Genomic DNA, 24,055 nt, shown 5'->3' on the forward strand with positions numbered 1-24,055 from the left:
AGGAAGGGGTGGGGGGGTGGGGGGGGGGGGGAAATAGTTCTGCCAAAAGTTGCTTTCTTTCTTGTTTTCCATCCGGTGTCTGGTACCCGCTGTGAGGCCCAACTAATCCAGGCTTGAATCTGGGACCTCTTGTTAAGGATTGAGGGGTACGTATAGCCCCACCACAACCTTTGGCGTTAAAATTTTGTTTGTTTGTTTGTTTGTTTTTAATTAAGTTCAAGATCAGGAGGATACTGTCATGTACTGTCTGACTCTCTGCGTGATGGAAAAGTTTGTTTGAGTAAATTTCTTGGAACTAGCAATATTTTCAGCACCTAGCTACCATTGTGAATTTGAGTACTCAATTATAAATAACTAATTTGTCCAATGTATTATTTGTGTGAAATGCAGGAGATGTGACTTGTAAGGCGACAATTCCTATTGACATGGAATCTGAAGCTCATTTTCTAGCAAAGGAAGACGGGATTGTAGCAGGAATTGCACTTGCTGAGATGATATTCGCAGAGGTTGATCCTTCACTAAAGGTATTGATTTTTTCAATTAGGTTGTTCTGGTAACCGGTATTTCTACTTTGAAGAAATGTCTGAAAAAAGGGTTTTTTAATTTCTTCATGTTCTCATTATCAGATGGAGTGGTCTATAAATGATGGTGATAAAGTTCATAAAGGCTTGAAATTTGGCAAAGTACAAGGTAAACTATATGTGAGAAATGATGAATTGCTAATGATTTTTTGACTTAATAATAATCTTGCCTTGACATCTGTAGGAAAGGCTCACAGCATTGTTATAGCTGAGAGAGTTGTACTCAATTTCATGCAAAGAATGAGCGGAATAGCTACACTAACTAAGGTGTGTTTGTCCTCATGTAAGTAGCACGTCATTAATAAAGATCTGGAAAGATAGCAATGAATGCAAATGGTTATGTCATTGATGAGTTGGTTTCAGTATTCCAAAGTTAAGTCAAGCGTTCTAGATCTGAGACTGGTCAATTGTTCTATATCCGAAATTACTGAATTATGTTGAAGAACATATGTGTTGATCCAAATTTACACATTCCTGTATGATATATAAATCAATGAAATATCCTTCAACGTTTCGAGTATAATAGTCAAGAGTGCAAGTCTTGGAAACAGATTCCGTGTATTCTTTATAAGACTGTGTGCGTCCACACTTCTGATACGTTAGATGGTGTCAGAGCCACATATTGAAAACAATTCTGCAATCAGTCTATGACAAAGACTCCTCAGTTTAATCCGTCACAAATGATAGATGCAATGCACATGCAAAGCAATAACTATACACAAGCCATTTTCTAAAACTCAGTAGATGAGAACAAATTAACTGATGAATGTTAATTTAAACTATAAAGTACCAACAAAATTTGTAACTAATAAGAATGGTAGAAATATTCACTGCAGAAATGAAATAATGTATGAAATCTAAACAGAATTGTTGTTGGAATTTGCAAAAGGAGCTGTGAGTTTTGATACTTTTGGTACAACTATTTGCGTTTACCTTTCAATGGATCCCCTTTGGTTCTCTAAATCAGGTAATAAATATTAATTATCTGTCCACAAAAATTAATTCCATGTGTTCCTTTTTCAGGATATGGACACTGCTTAAGGTGTCGTGTGTTAAAAGAATTTGAAAGATTTCATTGAACCAAAACCAAATATCTTCGCCTCTTTAATGAAAAGACAAACTAGATGTTTTGTACCTGATAATGCTATTTCAAGATGTCATGGAGTTCATTGTCTTGCCTCTGTAGTAATGATTAGAATTTAGAAAAGAGTGATTTTTTTAATATTTGCAGGCGATGGCAGATGCTGCACACCCTTCTACCATCTTGGAGACTAGGAAAACTGCTCCAGGATTACGTTTGGTGGATAAATGGGCGGTAAGTATTTACTCGCCAAATCATCCATTGTGAGAGGCTATCACATGTATATATAGTTTATCTTGGCTGACTTTCTACCTTGCTTTAAGTGAAGGTATTGATCGGTGGGGGGAAGAATCACAGAATGGGCTTATTTGATATGGTAATGATAAAAGATAATCACATATCTGCTGCTGGAGGTGTCAGCAAAGCTCTAAATTCCGTGGATCAGTATTTGGAACAAAATAAACTTCACATGGGGGTTGAGGTTGGCCACATATACCTTTGGATTAAATTGTTCGATATGGTTATAGTTTGCACATATAGTATGTTTATTTCGACCTGACAGTTCGATTACCTATTCTGCCGGAATATATTAGTCATTTAATCTTAGCTTCTGCCATCAGTTGTGAAATATTCTTTTGTCAGTTTTGTATTTGGTCAGATAAACATCTTTCTAGAGCCATTTTAATCATAAACTATTTATAGTGTTGATGATATGAACTTTATGATTGATGCTATTTCTGATATCCTTTCACCGAAGAACTGAATTCTGATCTGTTGAAATCAAATGTTAGTCCAAGTTCAGAGATGTTTGCCCTACACCTCGAGACTTTTATTTTACATTTTTGTATCTAGATACACTTGTAGGGGTTGAGAGTAGTATCCCAGAATATATCATGATTTCGGATAACTGAAACAAGAGTGGAAAATTGTGTTATTTGACCATGTTAAAGCAGTTAGCGAACAAAATAGTTAGTCAGGTTACATTTTTATATTGCTGAAAAAGCTGGGAAAGTTTCTGCCTTCAGGATTTTTCCAACGTTATCATCCACCCTTATATAACCTAAGAGGTTTGGAAGAAACTGTATTTTAGGTCTGTCTTTGCATAATACTTATTGGTGTTGTCGTTCATTAAGTTGGTAATTTGCACCTACTTTGGATAGTTAAGACGACTAATGATATAGATACTTTTTTTTATAAGGCAAAATCTTATAAATGTGTCAGCATCAAGAATATGCTGGTAGGAACCCAAATTGTCTGATTTGTGATACCCGAGCTTACGTTATTGTATTTTTAGCAGTTGTGAGCGTATGGTCCTTTCTGAATGTGCTCAATTTCTGGTAATTATTGGCAGAGTTTTAAACCTTTTCTCCTATCCAACAGGTTGAAACCAGGACAATTGCAGAAGTACGTGAGGTTCTAGACTATGCATCTCAAACAAAGACTTCGTTGACTAGGATAATGCTGGACAATATGGTTGTTCCATTATCTAAAGGAGATATTGATGTATCCATGCTTAAGGAGGCTGTAGATTTGATCAATGGGAGGTTTGAGACAGAGGTACTTCTGGTTTCATTTTATTACTGCTCCACAAAACTGTCAGTATATACGAAGCTTAGAAATAGCATTTAAGATTTGATTTTACGATAAAAACTCCTAACTCATAAAAAAAGGTACTGCTTGGTTTCCCGTTTATTATTTTTGTCAGCGTATATCTTGTGATGACATGCTTTGTTTGCTGTAATGGTGGCAGGCTTCAGGAAATGTTACCCTTGAAACAGTGCACAAGATTGGACAAACTGGTGTTACCTACATTTCTAGGTATGTATTTCGCTCTTGCTATTTTTTCAGAAGATCTTCATTAAAGAAATTGGAAGATAATAAAAATAGAAGAGACTTCTCAGTTTGTGTTATTTGTATCGCTGCGACGTCTTTCTTTTCCTCTTTTTTTATACTAATAAGGTGGTTAGTTTACTCGCACACATCAGACAAAAGCTCCCATTAGATAGTCTATGTCATGTATAATTTTCTTGATAAAATTGATAAACAGGAGAACTTACATGGATTGCTTAAATACTATTACTACAACAACAACAAACCCAGTATAATTCCACAGGTGGGGTCTGGAGAGGGTAATGTGTACGCAGACTTTACCCCCCACCTTGAAGGTAGAGAGACTGTTTCCAATAGACCCTCAGCTCACAAAAGACGAGAAGAAATGCAATAGCACCAAGCAATAACCAACACGATAGTAAGAGAATGAAACAAAAGGAACAAGTAATACTAAAAAAATTTAACAACAATAGAATACAGGACTAACACTAATACTTTCGACTACCTACTAGCCGTCTACCTTGATTCTCGACCTCCACACCTTCCTATCATTGGTCATGTCCTCGGTAAGCTGAAGTAATGTCATATTCTGCCTAATCGCCTCTCCCCAATACTTTTTCGGCCTACCTCTACCTCTTCTCAGCCCCTCCAGCTCCAACGTCTCACACCTCTTTACATGGATTGCTAAAGTACTTGAGACAATCAGGTTGTTGACCTCTTCGGTTATTTATTGGTTAACTAAGGCTTCAATTTTAAGCACATGATTTAGCATGGGGTACAATTTCCTCGGCTAGGAGTGGACTCAATACTTGAGAAAGTTCAATATATGTTTGTTTCATCCAGTAATGATACCCTTTGTCAGATATTAGCCTGTTATTTTGATAAAAACGAATCTATCTTTTGTTTAGTCCATATGTATTAGGCACATGAAGGTTTGTTATGATACTTATACTATGAAGATTTTGATGTTTGCAGTGGTGCCCTAACGCATTCTGTGAAAGCACTTGACATTTCCCTGAAAATCGATACAGAGCTCGCCCTTGAAGTTGGACGACGTACAAAACGAGCATGACCGCCATTACTTTTGTTGTAGGGTTGGAGTAAAACCAGCTGAATGGCACAAAGTACAAATAAGAATCATTTTACTAGTTGTCAAACAAATAAGATGTAAGTTGCTGGAATATCTCAGATGGCTCTTTTCCAACCTAATTGCTTGAGTTGGTATTTCATTATATCTTTGCTTTCATGTTTCATGGAATTTGACACAACGTAAAAAGTTGATTTAAAAGCTTGGTGTATGTGAAGTTCTGTGTTACTTCACATCTTTTATGGCTCTCTTCAAACCTAACTACCTCTGAATATTTTGGTGCACAATTTGTTTGTAAAGGAAACAGCAAAGGTGCAGGGGCAGAGCTAGAGTGTCGAGAGCGGGTTCGACCGAATCCAGTAGCTTTGATTCGAACCGTAGATTTGTTTTAAAAAAATTATTGAATATGTATAAATTATTAATTTAGAACCCATTAACTTAAGGCGATTTGAATCTCAAATCCATAAGCTTGAAATTCTGGCTCGTGCCATCCTTCCTTGACGTACTCCTATGCATATTACATTGATTAATATATAAGAAAGAAAGAGTAGTGACTTGTATAAACATCTCTACTATCAACTACAAGGCAAGTGTAAAGATATTTTTAGAATAAATTAAAGAAAAAGGAAATATTTCCTTAGAAAATGGGAAAGTATGATTCATTGTCCTCAATACAAAACAAGTCGAGTCAGCTATATGAATACTTACTAGCCATGTCTATTGGTCGGCTTTATAAAACCGGGTCAGCCCATGTCTCGATAATATTTGTATTATGAGAAATGGTTCGTTTTGCATTGACTACTTGGCCACAATCCTAACACCTTTATTCGAGCTTGAGACGGACAATTTGAAAAAGTTCACCCAAGCGGAATTGACAGAGGAAGTACTCTAATGGAGCAAATTCCAACCCAAGTAATATATATATTAGTTCTGCGGCACGTGGCACGCGAACTACTTACTTAAACTTACCCGCACCGGGTGTTTACACCCAACTAATTAAAAAATGACACATGTCACCTTATTTAATTATAACTATTAATACTTAACCATAGTTAACCATTATATATTTTGCACATGCTCCTTAAATAGATTCATGTCATTGTTCACCACAAAGGACAAGAAAAAATTGGCAGAAGCTCCAAAGAAATCCTCATTTATGAAAAATTTATCTCTGCCTTTGTTGACAAAAATCCTCGATATAGTTCATGCTGCACCTGAACACGAAGAAGTTTCCATTGGCTATGACTTAATTCATGCCAAAGTTACAGAAGATACCTTCTGTGATGATCTTGGCGGTGTTTTGGGTAGAACGTGCCACTGCTGATGATCGCATCCAAGTAAAATGTAGTGAGGTTTACTAGAGAAGACTACTATGGAGAAGCAAAGTAAAGCTTATGTAAGCAACGGTAATTATGGGTTTCAATAATATAAAAATATTTATTATTCAACAAAAGCAATCAACGATTCTCCACAAATGTATGTAAATTCTTCTATCCAAAAATCAAAGAAATCTAGTTCGCTAGCTTCTCCTTATCGAATGTCTCAAAATACTACTTCATATAAATCATTCTATATAAGAGTTTCAATTTCTAAACATCTGGTGAAAAGTAACGAGCCGAACTGTATGCAGCAATACAAATATCAACAAAGGCAGCCACACTATAGTACTTCAATTGTACTGTGCTCCTGATTTCCACGTACTTGTAGATGATTGCTACAAAAATAAAAATAAAAATAGAATTATGAAAAGTTTTAAACACACTAACTATAGTTGCAGTATTTCTCCACACTTCCTGTACAAGAAAGTCAGATTGTTAAAATACCTGTGTTGTGTTCCCAACACTTCGTAACAAGGCTAAAAGTGAGACATTTGATTCATTCATATCCAAATCAAAATCAACATCCTTACAGGAAAAAGAAAATTCAAGATGAGTTAATAATATGACAATAATTTAACATAAGTTTTATGTAAAAAGGAATGAAAGAAAACTAACTTGCAAATTAACTTCTGGTAAAGGAGATATTGCTTGATGGGGAGTGTAAGCATTGTCCTCAAACAAGTTTTTTATTGATGGTGCAACATCTTTTTGAGATTTCTCTATGAACAAACAACTAATTCTTGTTACAAAAAAAAAAAAAGTAAAACAAGCAAAGACTTGTATCGTAATACTTACTAATTTTCCCATTAGTCAGTTGAGAAGTTTTTCTTTTTTGGGTTTCTCCCAATGGCGTAGAATACGCTCTTTACGAACACCTGGTGCTTTTACATAAAGAGGCTCTAATACCTTGTTGTCTTCTATATTTTTCTCACAATTTTTTGCTGAAATATGGGCAGCAGTACTGTTCAATTTCTCTAGATAATCATCTAACTCATCTGAAGCATTCTCGAGATGTCATATCCACATGGATCACAGCCATCAGTGTCACAGCCACTCGGGTCACAACTATCAATGTCACAGCCACTTGTGGGCCATCCAGCTATGTTGCAGTCACAGGGATCACAGCCATCTTCATCAGGGACTCCATATATTTCAGGCCTTCGCCTGCGAGATACTAGCTCTGATCCCCCTACACCTTCCACACATGCCTCTGATATACATGCTTCAGACGGTGATGATGATGATGACGAGAAGGTGAATTATGATCAATATGGCAGGATCATCATAGTCCCTTAGGGTGATGGGTAAGAGTTATTTGTTATTTTTACGTTTATTGTTTTGTACTGTTTTTACTAAGATATTAATGTGTTTTTTTTATTAAATTGCAGGTTCATCCCTAGTAATATTACTACGAGGATAATCACCAAAGCCACTAGAAAGCTTTATGATGGCCCTTATGCGACTTGGAGTGAATTCCCATTCTCGCTGAAGGAGCAAATTTTCAATCAATTCCAGGTATAAATGTTCTTTTAAGCAGTATAATTATTTATATTTATGATATTTCTATATAATACTTAACTTTTGAAATACAGAGCAAGTGTGTATGGGAACACCGCTATAGCGCGGAAGTGGCTGCAAACTTTCATCTCAAAGCTCGCAAGTGATTGTCGCATTGTTTCTCCAAAGCTAGAAAGTTGAACCAGAAGCCTGACTGGTTGCTTCAGAATTTATGGGAGGATTTGCAAAGGCAATGGCTTACCGCAAAGTTCTTAGAGAAGAGCGAAAAAGTTGAGTTTTCAGGAAAAGAAGTTGGGCGTCCGATGAACCAAGATGAGCTATTCAAGGAGACTCATATTGCAAAGAAGAAGAAAGAGACGGATCAAGAAAGGTGGGTCGAGGGCCGAGCCTCGACTGTACATGTAAGTTTTCACTTTTCATTAAGTATTTTGATTTACTTTTATATAAATTTTGAAATACTAATTCAATGTAATTTTTCTTATAGGGTCGTTTCACAGCTAAATTGCAGGAATTCATACGCAGTCAGCCACCTAATGAGTCGGGCGAGCCAATCCAACCTTCGAACGAGGATGCTGAAAGAGTGTGGACGGAGGCTACTGGCGGTCCAAAATGGGGAAGGTATACGGGCTTCCTACTAAGAAATTCCATCGCTATAAGTGTGGAATGCAAATAATAGGGACTTCCTCACAAGCCGAGCTACCTGATGGGGATAGCCTCTCCGCTATGCGGGAGACTGTGACAAAGCTCACATCCGAGCTAGAAGCGGTCAAGGAAAGAGAAAAGCTTAGAGATGTTCAGTTCACTAGCATGCAAGAGCAGATCAAATCTCTCCTAGCTTCTGGCTCTTTTCCGATTCCCCGGTCTCGTGAGTCATCGCCAGAGGCTCGCCTTCCCCGTTCTCATTCCTCCCGTCCTCCAAGTGCTCGTTCCTCCCGTCCTCCCCGTGATCGTTCTTCCCGTCCTCGACAAGTACACCCTTCTGGATACCGTCTTGGTGATGAAAGTTCATCAGACGGTGAAGATAATGATGTACAAAACAATCCTTGACTTTTATACACTTTGAACTAGACAAATACAATCGGTTTCGAATGGGCTTGTAATAACAGTTAACTTAGTTTGGTTAGCTTAATGTGTTAGTTTTATTGAACTTTATACTTTGTTGTTGTTAATGTTGTTGTTAATATTGTTGTTGTGTTGTTGTTGTTGTTGTTGTTGTTGTTGTTTTGTTGTTGTTTATTGTTGTTGTTGTTGTTGGCAACAAATGCCTGTTTAGGAATTTTGGTATGCTGGCAGGTGGTGTAGCTGCCAAAATAAGCAGTTTCTGCCAAAATTATACCAAGAAAAGCGACCAACTTTGGTCGCTAGTTGGTCGCTTTTCTCTTTAAAAAAAATAATTTTCTGGGCAATAGCGACCAAGGTTGGTCGCTAATTAACCCAGATTTCTCAAAAAGCGACCAACTTTGGTCGCTAGCCTACAAAAAAAATTATATTTTCTGGAGAATAGCGACCAACTCTTGTCGCTTATATATAAAAAATAATTAAATTCTTAAAATTAGCGACCAATGTTGGTCGCTTAAGTTTAGAAAAAATTTAAAAAATTAAAACAATAGTGACCAACTTTGGTCTCCATTTTCCAGATTTTAAAATATAATAGTTTCTTTACAGACCAAAGTTGGTCGCTTTATATTTATTAATAATAAATAAATAAAAAACGTAATTTAAGATTAGAGACCAACTTTTGTCGCTAAATTTATATTATTAAAATAATATAGCGACCAAAGTTGGTCGGTATATTATTTATCCGGAATATTTGGTCCTTTTACCTTATTAGCGACCAACTTTGGTCCCTAGGGTAAAGGGACCAGCATAATATCGATCAAGCCTGTTTGGTCGCTTTTGACCTGTAAGCGACCAACTTTGATCGCTTTTTGTGATGGCTTTTTTCCGAATTTCTAGTAGTGATTGCCTCTCATTGTAGGTTTTAGAGACAGTGACCCATGCATGTGTATCAAATCGATGTTGAATAGATGAATCGTCATAAACTTTTCTAGCAAGAGTTGACTTACCGATAGATACCTCCCATACCAACAATTGATATATATGACAGTTAGCTCTTTCAATTTGTTTGGGCAGTGAGGCCTTCATCCTTCATCCCGACAACTGGCATTAGTAATTTGTTTGGGCAGTGAAGCTATCTGTTATGGTGTTGAAGTCATCCTCGATTCCAACAACAGTATTTTGCTTACTTTCTTGATGAGGAAGAAGTTGTTGCTAATTCTGCACATTTGCTTTGTATTACCTCTTTCCTCAACTTCTTTTTCCAATTCATCATTCAAGCCGTTTCTCGGTCGTCTGCTAGAATGATGCCTTGAATCAACTCTTCTTTCTGTTTCGTAGACAACATCTGTGATCCTCTTTTCTAAAACTCTCAGATTTTCAATATCATTAATTTCCTTTGTACTATTCTCACGGAAAATCTGAATAGTACAAAGACTTTGATAAACAGGTTCAGCATGTTGTTGTATAGAGCTTCCACTAGGGTAGACTGTCTATATCATATGGCCCTTCCCCAGACCCAAATATTCAAACATAGTAGTATTAAACTAATAAGAGTTGTATCGTCTAACTTCAATTTTTAAAGATCTAGCTACTATAAGCTTGAAGTCATCTCACTATCAAGAATGAAAAAAATAGCTGTTGGGATCAAAGATTTAACATGCTACTACATCTACTTTACTCACTGTTAACACCAAAATATTTTCCAAGTTTCACAATGCTAGAAGCTCTGAGACTGCATTAAATCATACTCAGAATTTCCTCAAATGCCAGTTAAAAGCTTATTTGTAGCAAATCTTACGGGTGGCGGGGAAAAAGGGAAAATAGCATCCAAAAGTGATTAAAAGTACAATGTATCATAAGATTCTAACAACAACAACCCAGTGAAATCCCACAAGTGGAGTCTGGGGAGGATAGTGTGTACGCAGACCTTACCCCTACTCCGGGGGAGTAGAGAGGTTGTTTCCGATAGACCCTTGCCACAGTCATAAGATTCTAACTGTAGATAAAAGTTCTTACAAGCCTTTTTATAAGAAAAGAAGGTAAAGAGAAAAATGAAAGAACACAGAAACAAATTCACTAATAATCAAAGATGAAATTTTAACATACTTAATAATCAAAGCTAGATAATTCGAACTTGAAGCTCATAATTTCCCCAGCTTTCTTGCTCTTGTTGAATTTTCTTTGCACTAGTGACTGCTGCAGCGCTGCAACGTTCTATTTGGATCAATTTTAGTAACATTATTTCTCCAATACTCTGAGGAATCTCCTCCAACTTCCGGAATCCATACAGGAGTAGTTGCTCGAGCATTGATATTTTAGTTTTTGAAATACAACATCTTCATTTAGTTTCCAATTTGTTCCCTCGAATGCAGAATATGCGATTGGGTAAATTAGCCAGCACAACCATATCTTCCCATTGTAAAGTAGTATATGATAATTTCAATTGCTTGAGATTAGGAGGGAAAATATCCCGAGAGAGAATCATCAGGTCACTGCCTAAATCTGCTTCTATAGTTAGTGTCTCCAGCTCCTGTAGAAGACTGAGAGGATCAAGAATAGCAGGATAGTTAGGATGTCGAGATTCATCTAAAATCGTCAGCTTATTTAGATAGGGAGTTCTTCTTAGGATTTCTGCCAAATAAGGAGAGGAACAGAGAACAAGTGTTTGCAAGTTATTGAGAAACAAAGGTTGTTCTCCAACACTATGACTTTCTGCCGCAAGAGGATTAGGCATATGTATTGACCATCTAATATCAAGATGTCTTATCTCTGACATTGTCCAGATCTCTTGTGGGAGATGCAAGTCTTTGCTTGCAAAATTACGAAGAATTATGGTTTGTAGATTCCACAATTTGGCAAGTGAAGGAGCTTTGTCAATGTTTGCAGCAACATATCTCAAATGTATAAGTTTAGGTATTACACTTGAGAAATCGCAACGGACATTATATACGTCCAACACCTTAAGCAGCTTGAACGTTGAAACTATGGAACAAAAACGTTCTATAAAATCTAAATCAGAATATTTCGTAAAAATAAAGGTCCGGATCATACTTGTAATGACACTGCTATGCCTTGTAGGGTAAACATGCTTCTCTTTAATATCAAATGGAACAATTACTCGTCGTTGATCATTTATGGCTTCTGAGAACATGGGGACATTTGCATTCATGGCATGCACAACATTTTCATTGTGAGCTTCTATTATGCACAGCTGACGAAGAAGATCGTGAATTTTACAAGTTCTCATCCTTCCATTAGCCCTTCGTTTACCGGCCAAAATTAGACTTCTATCAATCAAGTCTTGTAGATACTCCTCTGCCACCACCTCTAACCTCTTATAGCTTCTTGCTTTTATAAACTGCTCAGAAATCCATAGCCTAATCAGCTTGGAAACATTAATCTCCATATCTTCAGGAAAACCTCCAACATAGAGAAAACAAGCCTTCAAATATTGGGGCAAGTAACTGTAGCTCAATGAAAGAATTGATTGACACTGTTCAGAAACCGTACCAAAGAATGAGTTCAAATTTTCCTCAATTTTCTTCCAATTATCATGTGTCGGGTCCATCTTGCCAACAAGTCCAGCAATGACAACAATCGATAGAGGTAATCCTCGACATTGTTGTATGATATGCTTCCCTATTTTTTGTAGTTGTGGAGGACAAAGATCTTTTTTGAATAGCATTTCAGTAAACAGATTCCAGCTATCGTCTAAACTTAGAAAAGACATTCTATGAGGGGGGAAATCAGGGCTTGCATAATCAGCAACATAGTTAAGGCGAGTTGTTAATAGGATTCTGCTTTTGTTGTTATCATTTGGAAATAGTCTTTGCATTTGGTCCCATACCTCAGTACTCCAAAGATCATCTATGATAATTAGAAATCTCCTACCCTTTAGACCTTTATACACAATCTCTGCTAGTTGATCTATGCTCATTATTTCATAGCTTTCATCACTTATATCCCGACTTATTGACATAACAACATCTAGTAGCACTTGTCTCTCATTGTACTTCTCTGAGATTGTGACCCATACATGTGTATCAAATCGATATCGAATAGATGAATCATCATAAGCTTTTCTAGCAAGAGTTGTCTTACCTATACCGCCCATAACTACAACTGGTATGACAGTTAGCTCATGTGTTTGTGCAGTGAGGCGATCTAGTATGGCGTTGAAGTCATCCTCCATTCCAACAACAGTATTTTGCTCAATTGCATACCTTCTTGATGAGGAAGAAGTTGTTGCTAATTTGCTTCCGTGCTTGTTAAACTCGATCTGCATCACCTCTTTCTTGAGAGAATCAACATCTTTTTCACAAGCCCTTTCTTGGCCATCTCCGCTATCTGCTACAATGACACTTCTTAGTCTTGAATCAACTCTATATTCTAGTTTGTAGACTACATCTCTCAACCTCTTTTCCAAACTCTTTAGAGTTTCATTATCTTTGGCTTCCTCTGTAGCCTCCTCAAGGAAAACTTGAAGAGCAAAAAGACTTTGATAAGTGGATTCAACATGTTGTTGTGGTATACAGCTTCCACAAACTAACCGTTGGTTAGTCTGCAGGAATTGCTATGCATAAGTGAAGAAAGAGCAGAATAAGCCATTCTTCTTCTCTGAGTTTGAGAGCCTAAAATTGGTTGGTTGGTGTATTGTATGAGTAATGGTTGTTGCAGTTTGCTGGGGGGACAACAATCCCTATTGTCATTTTCTAAATTGGGGGACAACAATCCCTTTTGTCATTTTCTTTAATAAAGTTGATGGATTGGCATTTGGTCTGTGACCAAATGACCACACAAATACAATCCAGTCCACTTTGCACTAGACCAGAAACAAGAAAATCAAATTATTTCACTTAGGGCTCGTTTGGCATGAGGGATAACGAATAATTAATCCCGGGATTAAATTTAAGAAGAGTTTATTGTTGGGATCGAAATAACATGGTGCATGCGGAAACTAACAATACAAAGCTTGGTGGACGATAAATCAGACGACAAAAGAAAAATATACTAAACTAAGCATAAAGTTTATAATGGTTTGGTCAATTGATCTACATATGATAAAACTAATATAAAAGAAGAAAAACTATCGAGAGAAAAATCTTCCCCTAAACAAAATTCTTTAATGAATACATTGTGGATTTTTTTTTTTTTTGTGCTCTTGTGAGAAGTAGAGATCCTTAATTTATAGATGTGCAAAACTTGTCTTCCAAGAAAAGGATAAGACATATTAAGGAGATTTAATCCTTTTAGAAGTCTTTTTCCATTCCTTCAAGAAAGAGAGTCCTAATAGATTAGAAATTCAGGGCAAAGTCCTAACATTTATCTCATGTTTGGTTGGTAGAAAATTGCGGTATAATTAATCCCAGGATTAGTTATTCCGGGATTGTAGTATTTTTTTATCCCCATGAAAAAGTGGAATAACTAATCCCGGGATAACTTCTTTCCTGTTATAAATAGAGTTCTATTTATGGTGAATGTCTATATTTAGAGAGATTCTAGGGTTTATTACTTGGTGGCTAAGTCACCCTCTCCCTATAAATAGAGGGTTCCATTTTATTGTAATTCATCACATATCAATAAGAATTCCCTCTCTCTCTACTTTGCTCTGCAATTCTCTTCTTTTCTTTTATTGTTTCATAACACGTTATCAGCACGAGACTCTAACTAATTGAGTAGAAGCTTTGGGATGGAGCATAATGATTGTCAATTGTTCCATAAACTTCCTTCATGATTAAATTCTGGATTTAAGGTAAGTATTTTACCGTATTTTTCTCTTTTATTCTATACTTTGATTTTAAATACAAGCAAAGACAACAAAGTTTGATTATAACTCTAATGGAGTTTGTAAGAAATTATAACCACCTGAAGTGGTAAAATTTCTATGCCTCGCCATGATCAAATTCATGTATGATTGTGGGCAAAGAATTGAAAACCCGTCCCATTGAATTTGCTCCATTCCCATTCCCTTAAGAGAATGTGATAGCAGTATGTGATAAGTCTGAAAGAAGACAAAATTATTACTATGAATGTATCAATGGATGTGGACGTGGCAATAGACGGAATTATAATCGTCATCATTGTGATAATGAGAACAACAAGGATTCTCAAAATAATCTTTCACTCTGTGAAAAATATTTGTCATCGATTTGACATGAGATTTTGTAAAGCACATATAGATGATTATGGTCCATTCATGATGTGAATGTGACAACATCTAATTTATGAATACATATTCATTCTTCAAAGAATATGAACGTGCTAGTGGTAGTGAATATACCGCACTCACCTCTAAAAGGAGGTTTGAGATGATATAAGAAAATAATGTCATTATTATGGCATGAATGGGCATTGGTCACGTACCTATTGTACGCCAAAATATTTTGGCATTGTGATTGTTAAAAGACAACAATAATGCAAGAAACATATCTTGCGTATAATTTTGACCATGACCATAATGGTATAACTTTCTCCTTAAAAGAGATATTCACCATATGGATGTTGATGAATATGTGGTACTACAAAATTAATTGAGAACTCTGCAAGAGCCAATTATACTATTTTGGAGAAACACAATTGATTACCAATAAGGTATTCTGTTGTAGTAAGTCTCAAAGAAACTTATTTAGTTTCCAAAGTATACGCGAAAGCGGTTGATTATATTGAGACTATAAATAAAGGAAAGATTTAATATCTCTATTACTACAACTTGTAGCGGGGTAATATGTATGTGAAAAGCTACCCGCTTTATTCTCCAATTTGTACTACATAAACAAAAGAATACCACAATGAAGTGGATATTATTGATATAAAAACCCATATCATAATAAACTTGGAGTTTATTCATAATTGCACACATCATGGTGTAAACCTAAAGTTTATCAATATTGATAATTTATCCAGTTGGCATAATTGGTTTAGCCATGTTAATTCAAGTATGATGTGCAAAAATAAAAGAGAATTCACATGGGTAAATATTAAAGAACTAGAAAGTTCTTTACGAATTCTCTTACATTGCTTGTTCTCATTAATTAATAGACCAATTAAAATTGGGATTGAATCCCATGAATGCTGGAAATATCAAAGGTGAATATGGGCCCATTCACCTGCCATGTATACCACCATAAAGCTTGACTCTATAGATATGCGTTACAATGTCAGTTGATTATTATTACCGCAACATGGTGTTTGCGAGGTAACTTGCTCAATAATTTAATTTCGAGCATAATTTCCAAGATTTTCTATTTCAAGAAGTTCATCTTGATGTTGGTTTAGATCACTGGTTTACCAAAATTGATTTATATAAGTGCCCACACTAATAGCTAAACAATTGCTTATGAGAACAAAGTTTATATATCATGTTTGATATACGTGATATACGAAAGTATATTACATTCTCCCCTCACAAGTGGTTCAGGGTCAGGAACCAAATAATTCCATCTTATTATTATTGATGTGCGGTGTATATTTTGATTAACACCATAACGCACAAAGATGGGTTCTCAAAGTTGAGGAAACAACAAGATACAACAGTTGAGAAAAAGTTACATGGAATGAATTATCATTTATACATCTAGATCCTCGAATAAAATAATATGAACTTGAAGTTCATAAAAGATAATTCATCTGCAATATATTGCAAAGCATGCCAGACGCATTTGCTGACCCAAAGAAAGTAACTATATTCTCACTGCAAATGCTCATATTATAATAAGTCCTAGAAGGACAAAGTCTATGGTACGCTTAAAGCGTATAGACAGATCGGTTTCAAATAAACTTCTTAATAAAGAAGATGAGCAAATGATCAAAATGATCATAATAAAGGAGGCAAGTGATCTAGAAGATCACATGACATAACACTTCATAAAATCTCAGGAGAGATTCAGGTACCTGAAAATATGAATGAAGAGATCTCTATGTTATGTCTTTATGAAAAATAAGGAGGTTGAAACTGATATAAAATGTTTGTCGACGACATCTATGATAGCGCTAAATATATATGTGAGGATCTTAAGTCTGAAGAAACAATTCAAATAGAATTGGTTTCATATGAAAGTCATGTAGTTTTGAACATGTAGTTCAAACACTTGAAAGTATAAGTCAATGGTATGTGCAATCAGTTTTCGATATCTTATATGTCTAGCATGACATGAAAACTTGATATGCATCTAAAGTCTATTATATGGCTTATATGACTTAAAAATCCTTGAAGCATTTAAATTGCTTAAAGCATATAGAATTCATGGTCATGAAGTACTACATCCTAAATGCAATTTGTGCATATGTATCTTGCTATAACTATAAGCATGATAATATGATAGCAAGAGCTTTCACCTCTATGTGAAGATATTGAAATGGTGATTTCAACAAGATCATATGAAGACAATCCATCTCTATCAAGAATGATGATTTCAAGGTGCAATATATTCATTCAAGTTAATATAGCTTATTTGTTCATCAAATCTCTACCAAAGATCTTTTGAAGATGGTGCACAAGATTGGAATGCAAATGCTTAAGGATGTGAAGTGATGCTCTCATGAGGGGGAGTTAATATGCGTTGTACTCTTTTTTCCTTACAAGGTTTTGTCCCACTAGGTTTTCCTTGCAAGGTTTTTAACGAGGCAACCAAAAGGCGTATTGTTAGATATGTGTACTCTTTTTCCTTCTCTAGAATTTTTTTCCCACTGGGTTTTATTTTAGTTAAGGTTTTAACGAGGCACATTATCTGTTGAATAGACATTCAAAGGGGAGTGTTATAAATAGAGTTCTATTTATGGTGAATGTCTATATTTAGAGAGATTCTAGGGTTTATTACTTGGTGGCTAAGTCACCCTCTCCCTATAAATAGAGGGTTCTATTCTATTGTAATTCATCACATATCAATAAGAATTCCCTCTCTCTCTACTTTGCTCTGCAATTCTCTTCTTTTCTTTTATTGTTTCATAACATTTCCAACCAAATAACCCCTTAAATCATTTATTAATCTAATTATTAAGTAGGCTGAGAGGATTAAGAATGGGATTGTGATCCCTCATTTAATTCCAAAGCTGTAACAGCCAGGAAGCCCTTCATTATGTCTACTTTCCTGTTTTCTTAAATTTATGCTAGGCATATCTATATATGAGATGCAAGTCTTGACAATGTCCTATTCAACCTTTGGTCCTTTCATCTGTTTTCTTCTTAACCAACAGGTTGATCCTGGCTGCTAGCAGTAGTTGGTTGGGTGGCAACCGGGCGGATCAGGTCGGATATGGGCGAGTCGAAAACGGGATAATGCAAAAAACAGATAAATTGTTCGACCCGACCCATATTTAGTACGAATAAAAAAATGGGTTAACCAGCGGACAATATTGATATCCATATTATCCACGGCTTCTTGAATATGATCACTTTTGAAAAAATTCCTAGTCTCCCAAATTTAAGGAACCCCCAATTTAAGGCTTTACAAATGTAAAAGTTAAACCCATTAGTTATTCATTGATTACCCATTTTCTAAGTGGATAATATGATTCTTATCCGTATTTGATCCGTTCTTAAGTTCATTATCCGACCCATTTTTTAATGGATAATATTTTCATTTAACCATTTTGCCACCACTAGGCAGTAGTAAAGTGACAGAAATTGCAGATAACTTCGACTGAAGAATATTTACTGAATACAACTTGTGTGCTAGCCTCTATACATATCAGTGCAAGTTCAAAATGAATGAGAAACAGAGGGGGAAAAGTAGACCAAAAGTTATGAATGCCTATACATAGCAGGAAAGTAGTCAAGGCTATGATAAATTAATTCATACATGGCCTAGTTTGTAGATTTTACATTGGCCTGTAATTTCAAGCTGGAAACCCCATGTTAAAACAAGAATGCCTACATTTTTAACCTAACAATTAAACAATGTAAACAGCGAGAAAAAGGGATAAACTTGATCTGAAGAATTACAACACTTGCCTCTTCAATTCCTATAACCATTTCCCTCAAGGGAAGTGAATAGGGAGAGAAAACAAAAAGAATGAAATGCAAATGCAAGTTAAAGGCAAGAAAGAAAAGTCCAGTAGACATAATTGATCATGCTACTGCCTTCTTCCTAACGAAACGCTCTAAAGATTTTGGAAGCTGAGTTTCCTCAGTGAGTTTCCTTTTCTTGGAGAATTCATTCATTTGTTGCTCCAGGAACGGTTTCTTAGCTTTCTCGACAGCTTCTTGCTTCTTCTTTGCAATCTTACTCGGCTTGCTTCTACCTTTTGTTTTCTTCTTCATAGGCATACTTTTAGCTTCCTCAATAGCAGCTTCCATTTCAGCTTCTCTATCCTCCTTTGTTGGCTGTTCCTTCTTTCTCGTTGACCTCACTGTACCAATCTTTGTAGGATCTAACATGATAGTCTCTGGAGGGAGCTTGTCAAGAAGAGATCGGACTTCCTTCTCTCTCCTTTGTTTAGATGTTTCGAATGGATTTGCCACCCAAGAATCGAAGTTGGGTTCTCCGGATCCTGGAATTAAGATAGAAGACCAACCCATAGAATGCCCTATGCCTAGAACGTCTTCATATGGTCTGAACGCCACCTTCTTTACTTGGTATCCTTTCGCAATAGAATGATTCATATATCGGCTATAATTCTGAGATCCAGAAAGATCTCCAAAAACTTGTACGAAAGATCCTGTTGCAGCAGCAAGTAAACCTTTTTGACTAAAATCCAAGGCTTTGCAATGTCCTGGTAAAGTTTGGAGAACTTCAAACTTCCTCAAATCCCAAATCTTTATTTTCCTCTCCATACCAGCAGTTGCCATAAGATGGCCATTAGTATGGAATGCAAGAGCAGTGACTGGGCCCGGATGACAGAGCATTTTCACTAGGGGAGCAGCGCTTGTAGGCTTCCACATGCTGACTGTTCCACCAGAATGGCCAACAGCAACCACACCGTTGAAGGGATTCACCTGCATCACATCAGTACGGCCCAGGCCAGTTCGAAGATTACCTACCATCTGTCCAGTAGTAACATCCTGATAATGGAGCTGACCAAATTTGTTTATAGAAGCCAAAAGGAAGTGATTGCTTAAGAACTGAAGCTTTAGCACAGCACCATGTTCCTGGAGTTTTAAGGAAAGAGCATAAGCGAGCACCATTTTTACTTAATAATTGGCTAAAACCTACGAATCGGGAAATGCAAAACAGATTAGCATGCATTTGTTTCAACAATAACATCCTAATATAGCAATCGACCACATGGAATCCAGAAATATTTATTTTCTGGGGCAGTCAATTATAAAAGATTAAACGGGTCAAACTAACCTTCAGGCAGTGGAGCTCTGTGCCATCTCTATTGTATATATACGGGTACCTGTGACATGCCAGATTTTTAAAATTTAGAAACGAAATCTGCCAAATTTGTGGTGGACATGGGAATGAAAGAATGGTGATTGGTGGGATGTGGAATATAATTAAAAGAACATGCACAAAATTGCTGATGAAAGTATTGAGCTTCACATAGGATCCAGCAGTAAAATTGAAGTTGACAGAAAGAGAAGAAAATGCTAGAACAAGTTCATCCAAAAGTCATCCTTTTCATATAAAGTCCAAACCAATTCTGAGATCTATGTGAACTTTTAAGAAGAGCGTAAAATTTGGACATAAAATGAGTCTTACTTCTTTTGAGCAGCAGCAAAAAATTGTTCATTATGCAAGAATACTACATCACGCACCGTTTCCCTGACCTGGAATAGAAGCAGAAGCTATAAGTACACCTGAGCCTCAAAAAGTGGTGAGGAACTCCTTAATGCAAATGTAGTACAAGACTTTATTTCAACAACATCGTGTAATAAAATAAAATGATGCTGGCACTTATTCATTTGATAAGCTAAGTGATGTATGTGATAATACAATTAATGATACCAAGTTGTCTAATTCTTCAAGCTAAGATTACTCCATACTAAACGGATTATTATGTGTGACAGCCGACGGCAGCCTTGAAAACCCTCCAAGTAATTTGACACCTTACGAACTATAACAATACATCTATATGCTTGGTTTATATAATCTTTAATGGGAACAGATCAAACAGCAATAAGTACCTGCAGTTCTTTAACGAGTTTCATGCTTTTCATATCTACAATAGCAAGGTGACCTTTGCATCCAGCTGCAGCCATGTAGCGACCGCTAGGGGTGAATTCAAGCGTGTAAGGACCAAAATCTGCAAAATACAAGTCAACAACTTATGTGAAACTAACTTTAACCATAATCTGCGGAAGCTAAATGCTTCAGAAACATTTCATAATTATTTTTGAAATTCTCTGATAAAGCAAAATAACAAAGGTTTTCATCTTCACAGCTTTCATTACTGAGGCTTTTACTAAAATTCAAAAAATTATCCGAGCAAAATCAAATTGAACGGATGAGTAATGACTAAATCCAGTTACAATTGCTAGGGAAGAATCACACTACTTTCCACTATTTTGCTTGCAGGTTAAATGGATAACATGTCGGACATGCCCAAATCAAAATGAAAAAGAAACAAAGACCAACAACTCTGCAGCTTTTTTTCAGTATTTATACATAAGCAAAATCTTCCAAAAGCTTAACCTGGTAAGACGATATCATATTGTTTCCTAGAGCTCAAAATGTCAACTTCACGGGCAATTGCCTCTTGCTTTATTCTCCAGGTCTTCTCAATACCTTCATCATCAACCTCTAGATAGCCACCCTCACTTGGCATAAGCCACTGACAAAAGCAGAACAGTCAGAGATTTAAGCAAATCTTGATCGCTGGCATAAAAGGGTATGCAATCGACAAAAGCAACTTCGAGAGGTTAACAGAGACAACTTGATACATGCAATTTAACCTAGGTTTTCTGCAGCTGAGCTTAATGGAAAAAAAAATACTGTAGATGCCTAGAAATTTAAGCTAAAATATCTAAACACAGGCTAGACACCTTCTCAGCCTTCGCAGCAGCTGTTGCAGATTTTCCATACAACTCTTCTTTCACAGCAAGCTGACCCTTTAATTTTTTATCCTTCAAAGCCTGCAAATTAATTAAAAACAGCTCTTTACCATATGATTATCAAGGAACAGAAAACCTAACCAGAATCAAAGTTAAGAGAAAAGCAAGTTTAGACGTCTTAACAAACTTCAGTACCTCCAAATTTGCTCCTTCACCTCTAAGGTATTTCTTTACTTTCATATCCATCTCTTCAGAAATAACCTGCCAATCAAGATAACGAAAAGAATCACAAGGCAGTAGAGTAAGAATAAGAGAGCAATTGATCAAGTTCTAAATCTTTTTATTCATAGTGATGTTTGGTACTTCTAATCAAGAAATATTGTGTCTAATAATCAATTTTAATCCTTTTTATCCTATGACTATTTGGTTCCAAACGCACAGAAAACACGCATTCCATTTTTTCGGGACAGAATAATACCCCTCCCCAGCCTGCCCCGCCCCACCTTCTCTTTTCACTAGGTTAAACATGTCTGGATATTCTAAAGTTTCAACATGTCATAGCTTAAGTTTCTAACACTAAGATCTAATATTATTGTAAAGGAAGCAAAGCCCATAAAAATAGTTAACAGTAAACACACAACAAGATTCCTCTTCTCAATATAGGCATAAAGCAAACAATCCTACTTGGTGTTGATAATAATCATGATTGCCATACAGATCCTGTAGTTTAACCTAACTCAACCAAAATTTAAAGAGTATAGGATAGTGGCCAAACATGAATGCCAGTAAGTAACAGAAACTTCAAAATTGGCCTGTTTCTTTAGATTCTGAAATTGATTCTGATTACTATTTTTAGATAATTTGAAAATTAATCAGTTCAAACAAAAGTTCATTATTTGCTAAAAGCTGATTATTTTCACACAAAACCACACAGTAATTCTAATGAGGAAACTCATTCCATCACTTATAACATTCAAATCGGATAAAGAAAATCCAAAAATAAAATACAGGGAATGAAGTATCTCAAGTGTGTGGAATGCAAGCAAAAATACAAAATTACACATCAACCCGCTTAAATAAGAAAAGCACCAGCTAACAATCAGTCACATTCGCACAAAAATAACTTTCTTCAATACATCTAATTGATACGTAAAGATGCAAAATTTCTAACTGTAGAACAAATTTTTATCACTCCTTTTTTCAAAAACAAACTATTTTCAGCTACCCTTTACCCCATTTCATCTGTAAATTCAAAAAGTAACAACTTTTTTTGGTTGTGAAATACTATACATAAAGATGCAGAATTTCTAATAGTGAGTGGCCAAACTTTCTCAATTCTTGATTCCAAAAAGCAACTTTTCAGCTACCCTCTGCGCCATCAAAAGTAATATAAAAACTCACCTCAACAGGATCACTAAAATAAGAATTATACCAGCTAATAATCAGTCACAGCAACAACTATGCCTCAGTCCAGAGGCGGAGCCAACATTTCAACTTTCAGGGTTCTGAATTTTAGAACGACGACTTCAAATGCTAATAATTGAGTTCTAATTTATGATACTTGTACATAATTAACGTATTTCTTAACACAAATACACTGTTCGAGCAAAAGCTATTGGATTCGGCCAAACCCTTAACGAGCTTCTACCTCCGCCCCTGCGCTCAGTCCCAGAAAAGTTGGGATTGACTATATGAATCCTCACTTCTCCATTTAAGCTCAACTTGTGTAGCTAATAAATTAACTTTCTTCTTATTCAGTACATCTAATTGATACATAATATGCAAAATTTCTAATAGTGAGTGACCAAGATCAAATTTTTCTCAATTCATGATTCAAAATAGCAACTCTTTTAGCTACCCTTTGTACCATTTTGTATGGAAATTTGAAAAATTAATTTAAAAACTCACCTCATCAGTAGCAGTCTTACTTTTCCTTGGAGTTATGTTCTCCACTTTCACCACCATTTTCTCACTTGAAAATTTTCTCTGAAGCTTTGTAAATACTAATAAATATTTAAATACGTATAGAGGGAAAATAAATTGGATGGAGAAACAGGGAAGTTAATGGTGGTGCTCCGCCGTCGTCGAAGGTTCGTCGGAAATTGGGGTAAAAGGGTTTAGGGTTTTAGGTGTTGGCGCAAAGGGAGTAAAACGTACTATGCACCAATTTGTTAGGTTTTATTAAACGAAGTACTATCGCTATAATTTTTTAATTTAAAAAAAAAAAAAGAATCAAACATCTTAACGATATAGGGAAACATCAATATGCATATTTTTTTTATGGTAAAAAACCATAGATTTGCACCAAAATTTGGATCGAGTTCATATATTTTGCATCAAAGTACCAAACTCTAATTCCTCAACTAAACTCATAATTCAAATAATCATGGCCCATAGACGAATAGGCTTGTTAAGTTAATCCATATTTAGCCCATTACATTTTAATGTTTCAATTAAAAGTTAATCAGCTTTTAGCGGGTGATTTTTAAAAATAGCCAGATTTACAACTGGTCGTTCAAAAATAGCCCAATTTCAAAAGTAATCGAAATTTAGCCACTTTTTATGTAAAGATAAATCTGAGCGAAA

The 24,055-nt window shown here is 35.8% G+C and overlaps 3 protein-coding genes across 4 annotated transcripts in view; 1 reads left to right on the plus strand and 2 right to left on the minus strand.

Moving 5' to 3' along the window:
- Positions 1–5,143, plus strand: part of LOC109235166 (nicotinate-nucleotide pyrophosphorylase [carboxylating], chloroplastic-like) — a 5,823-nt gene extending 680 nt beyond the window's left edge. The window contains exons 3-11 of one of the 2 annotated variants that reach the window (XR_002069330.1): positions 391–524; positions 627–690; positions 766–848; positions 1,813–1,896; positions 1,991–2,143; positions 3,043–3,219; positions 3,413–3,480; positions 4,468–4,659; positions 4,880–5,143. Coding sequence is in view for 1 of the 2 variants with exons in the window: in XM_019401153.1 (XP_019256698.1) it covers positions 391–524; positions 627–690; positions 766–848; positions 1,813–1,896; positions 1,991–2,143; positions 3,043–3,219; positions 3,413–3,480; positions 4,468–4,564 (860 nt within the window). In the remaining variant the exon portion in view is untranslated. Of the gene's footprint in view, positions 1–390; positions 525–626; positions 691–765; positions 849–1,812; positions 1,897–1,990; positions 2,144–3,042; positions 3,220–3,412; positions 3,481–4,467; positions 4,822–4,879 lie in introns of those variants that run through there. The other variant, XM_019401153.1, reaches the window with a different exon arrangement.
- On the minus strand, positions 10,874–18,505 carry LOC109235816 (putative late blight resistance protein homolog R1B-16). The gene is made up of 4 exons (XM_019402067.1): positions 18,485–18,505; positions 18,333–18,416; positions 18,120–18,212; positions 10,874–13,096 (listed from the first exon to the last, which is right to left on the minus strand). Exons 1-4 carry the CDS (start codon positions 18,503–18,505, stop codon positions 10,874–10,876), a joined length of 2,421 nt encoding a protein of 806 aa, XP_019257612.1.
- Positions 18,264–23,690, minus strand: LOC109235167 (probable U3 small nucleolar RNA-associated protein 7). The gene is made up of 8 exons (XM_019401154.1): positions 23,378–23,690; positions 21,665–21,730; positions 21,461–21,550; positions 21,111–21,249; positions 20,603–20,721; positions 20,178–20,245; positions 19,824–19,872; positions 18,264–19,621 (listed from the first exon to the last, which is right to left on the minus strand). Exons 1-8 carry the CDS (start codon positions 23,432–23,434, stop codon positions 18,602–18,604), a joined length of 1,608 nt encoding a protein of 535 aa, XP_019256699.1. The 5' UTR covers positions 23,435–23,690; the 3' UTR covers positions 18,264–18,601.

This window comes from Nicotiana attenuata, chromosome 12, assembly GCF_001879085.1.
Source record: "Nicotiana attenuata strain UT chromosome 12, NIATTr2, whole genome shotgun sequence".
NCBI lineage: Eukaryota > Viridiplantae > Streptophyta > Magnoliopsida > Solanales > Solanaceae > Nicotiana > Nicotiana attenuata.

Excerpts from the sequence above, each read along its gene's own strand:
- LOC109235816 (XM_019402067.1), bottom strand. The coding sequence starts at position 18,505 with ATGGTTATAGGAATTGAAGAG. Across the intron at positions 18,213-18,332 it reads AAATCTACAAACTAGGCCAT|AGGCTAGCACACAAGTTGTA; the intron begins GTATGAATTAAT and ends TGATATGTATAG. Across the intron at positions 13,097-18,119 it reads TGCCTAGTGGTGGCAAAATG|ACTAACCAACGGTTAGTTTG; the intron begins GTTAAATGAAAA and ends CAATTCCTGCAG.
- LOC109235167 (XM_019401154.1), bottom strand. The coding sequence starts at position 23,434 with ATGGTGGTGAAAGTGGAGAACATAACTCCAAGGAAAAGTAAGACTGCT. Across the intron at positions 20,246-20,602 it reads AACTCGTTAAAGAACTGCAG|GTCAGGGAAACGGTGCGTGA; the intron begins GTACTTATTGCT and ends CTTCTATTCCAG. Across the intron at positions 19,873-20,177 it reads TTTGCTGCTGCTCAAAAGAA|GTACCCGTATATATACAATA; the intron begins GTAAGACTCATT and ends GGCATGTCACAG.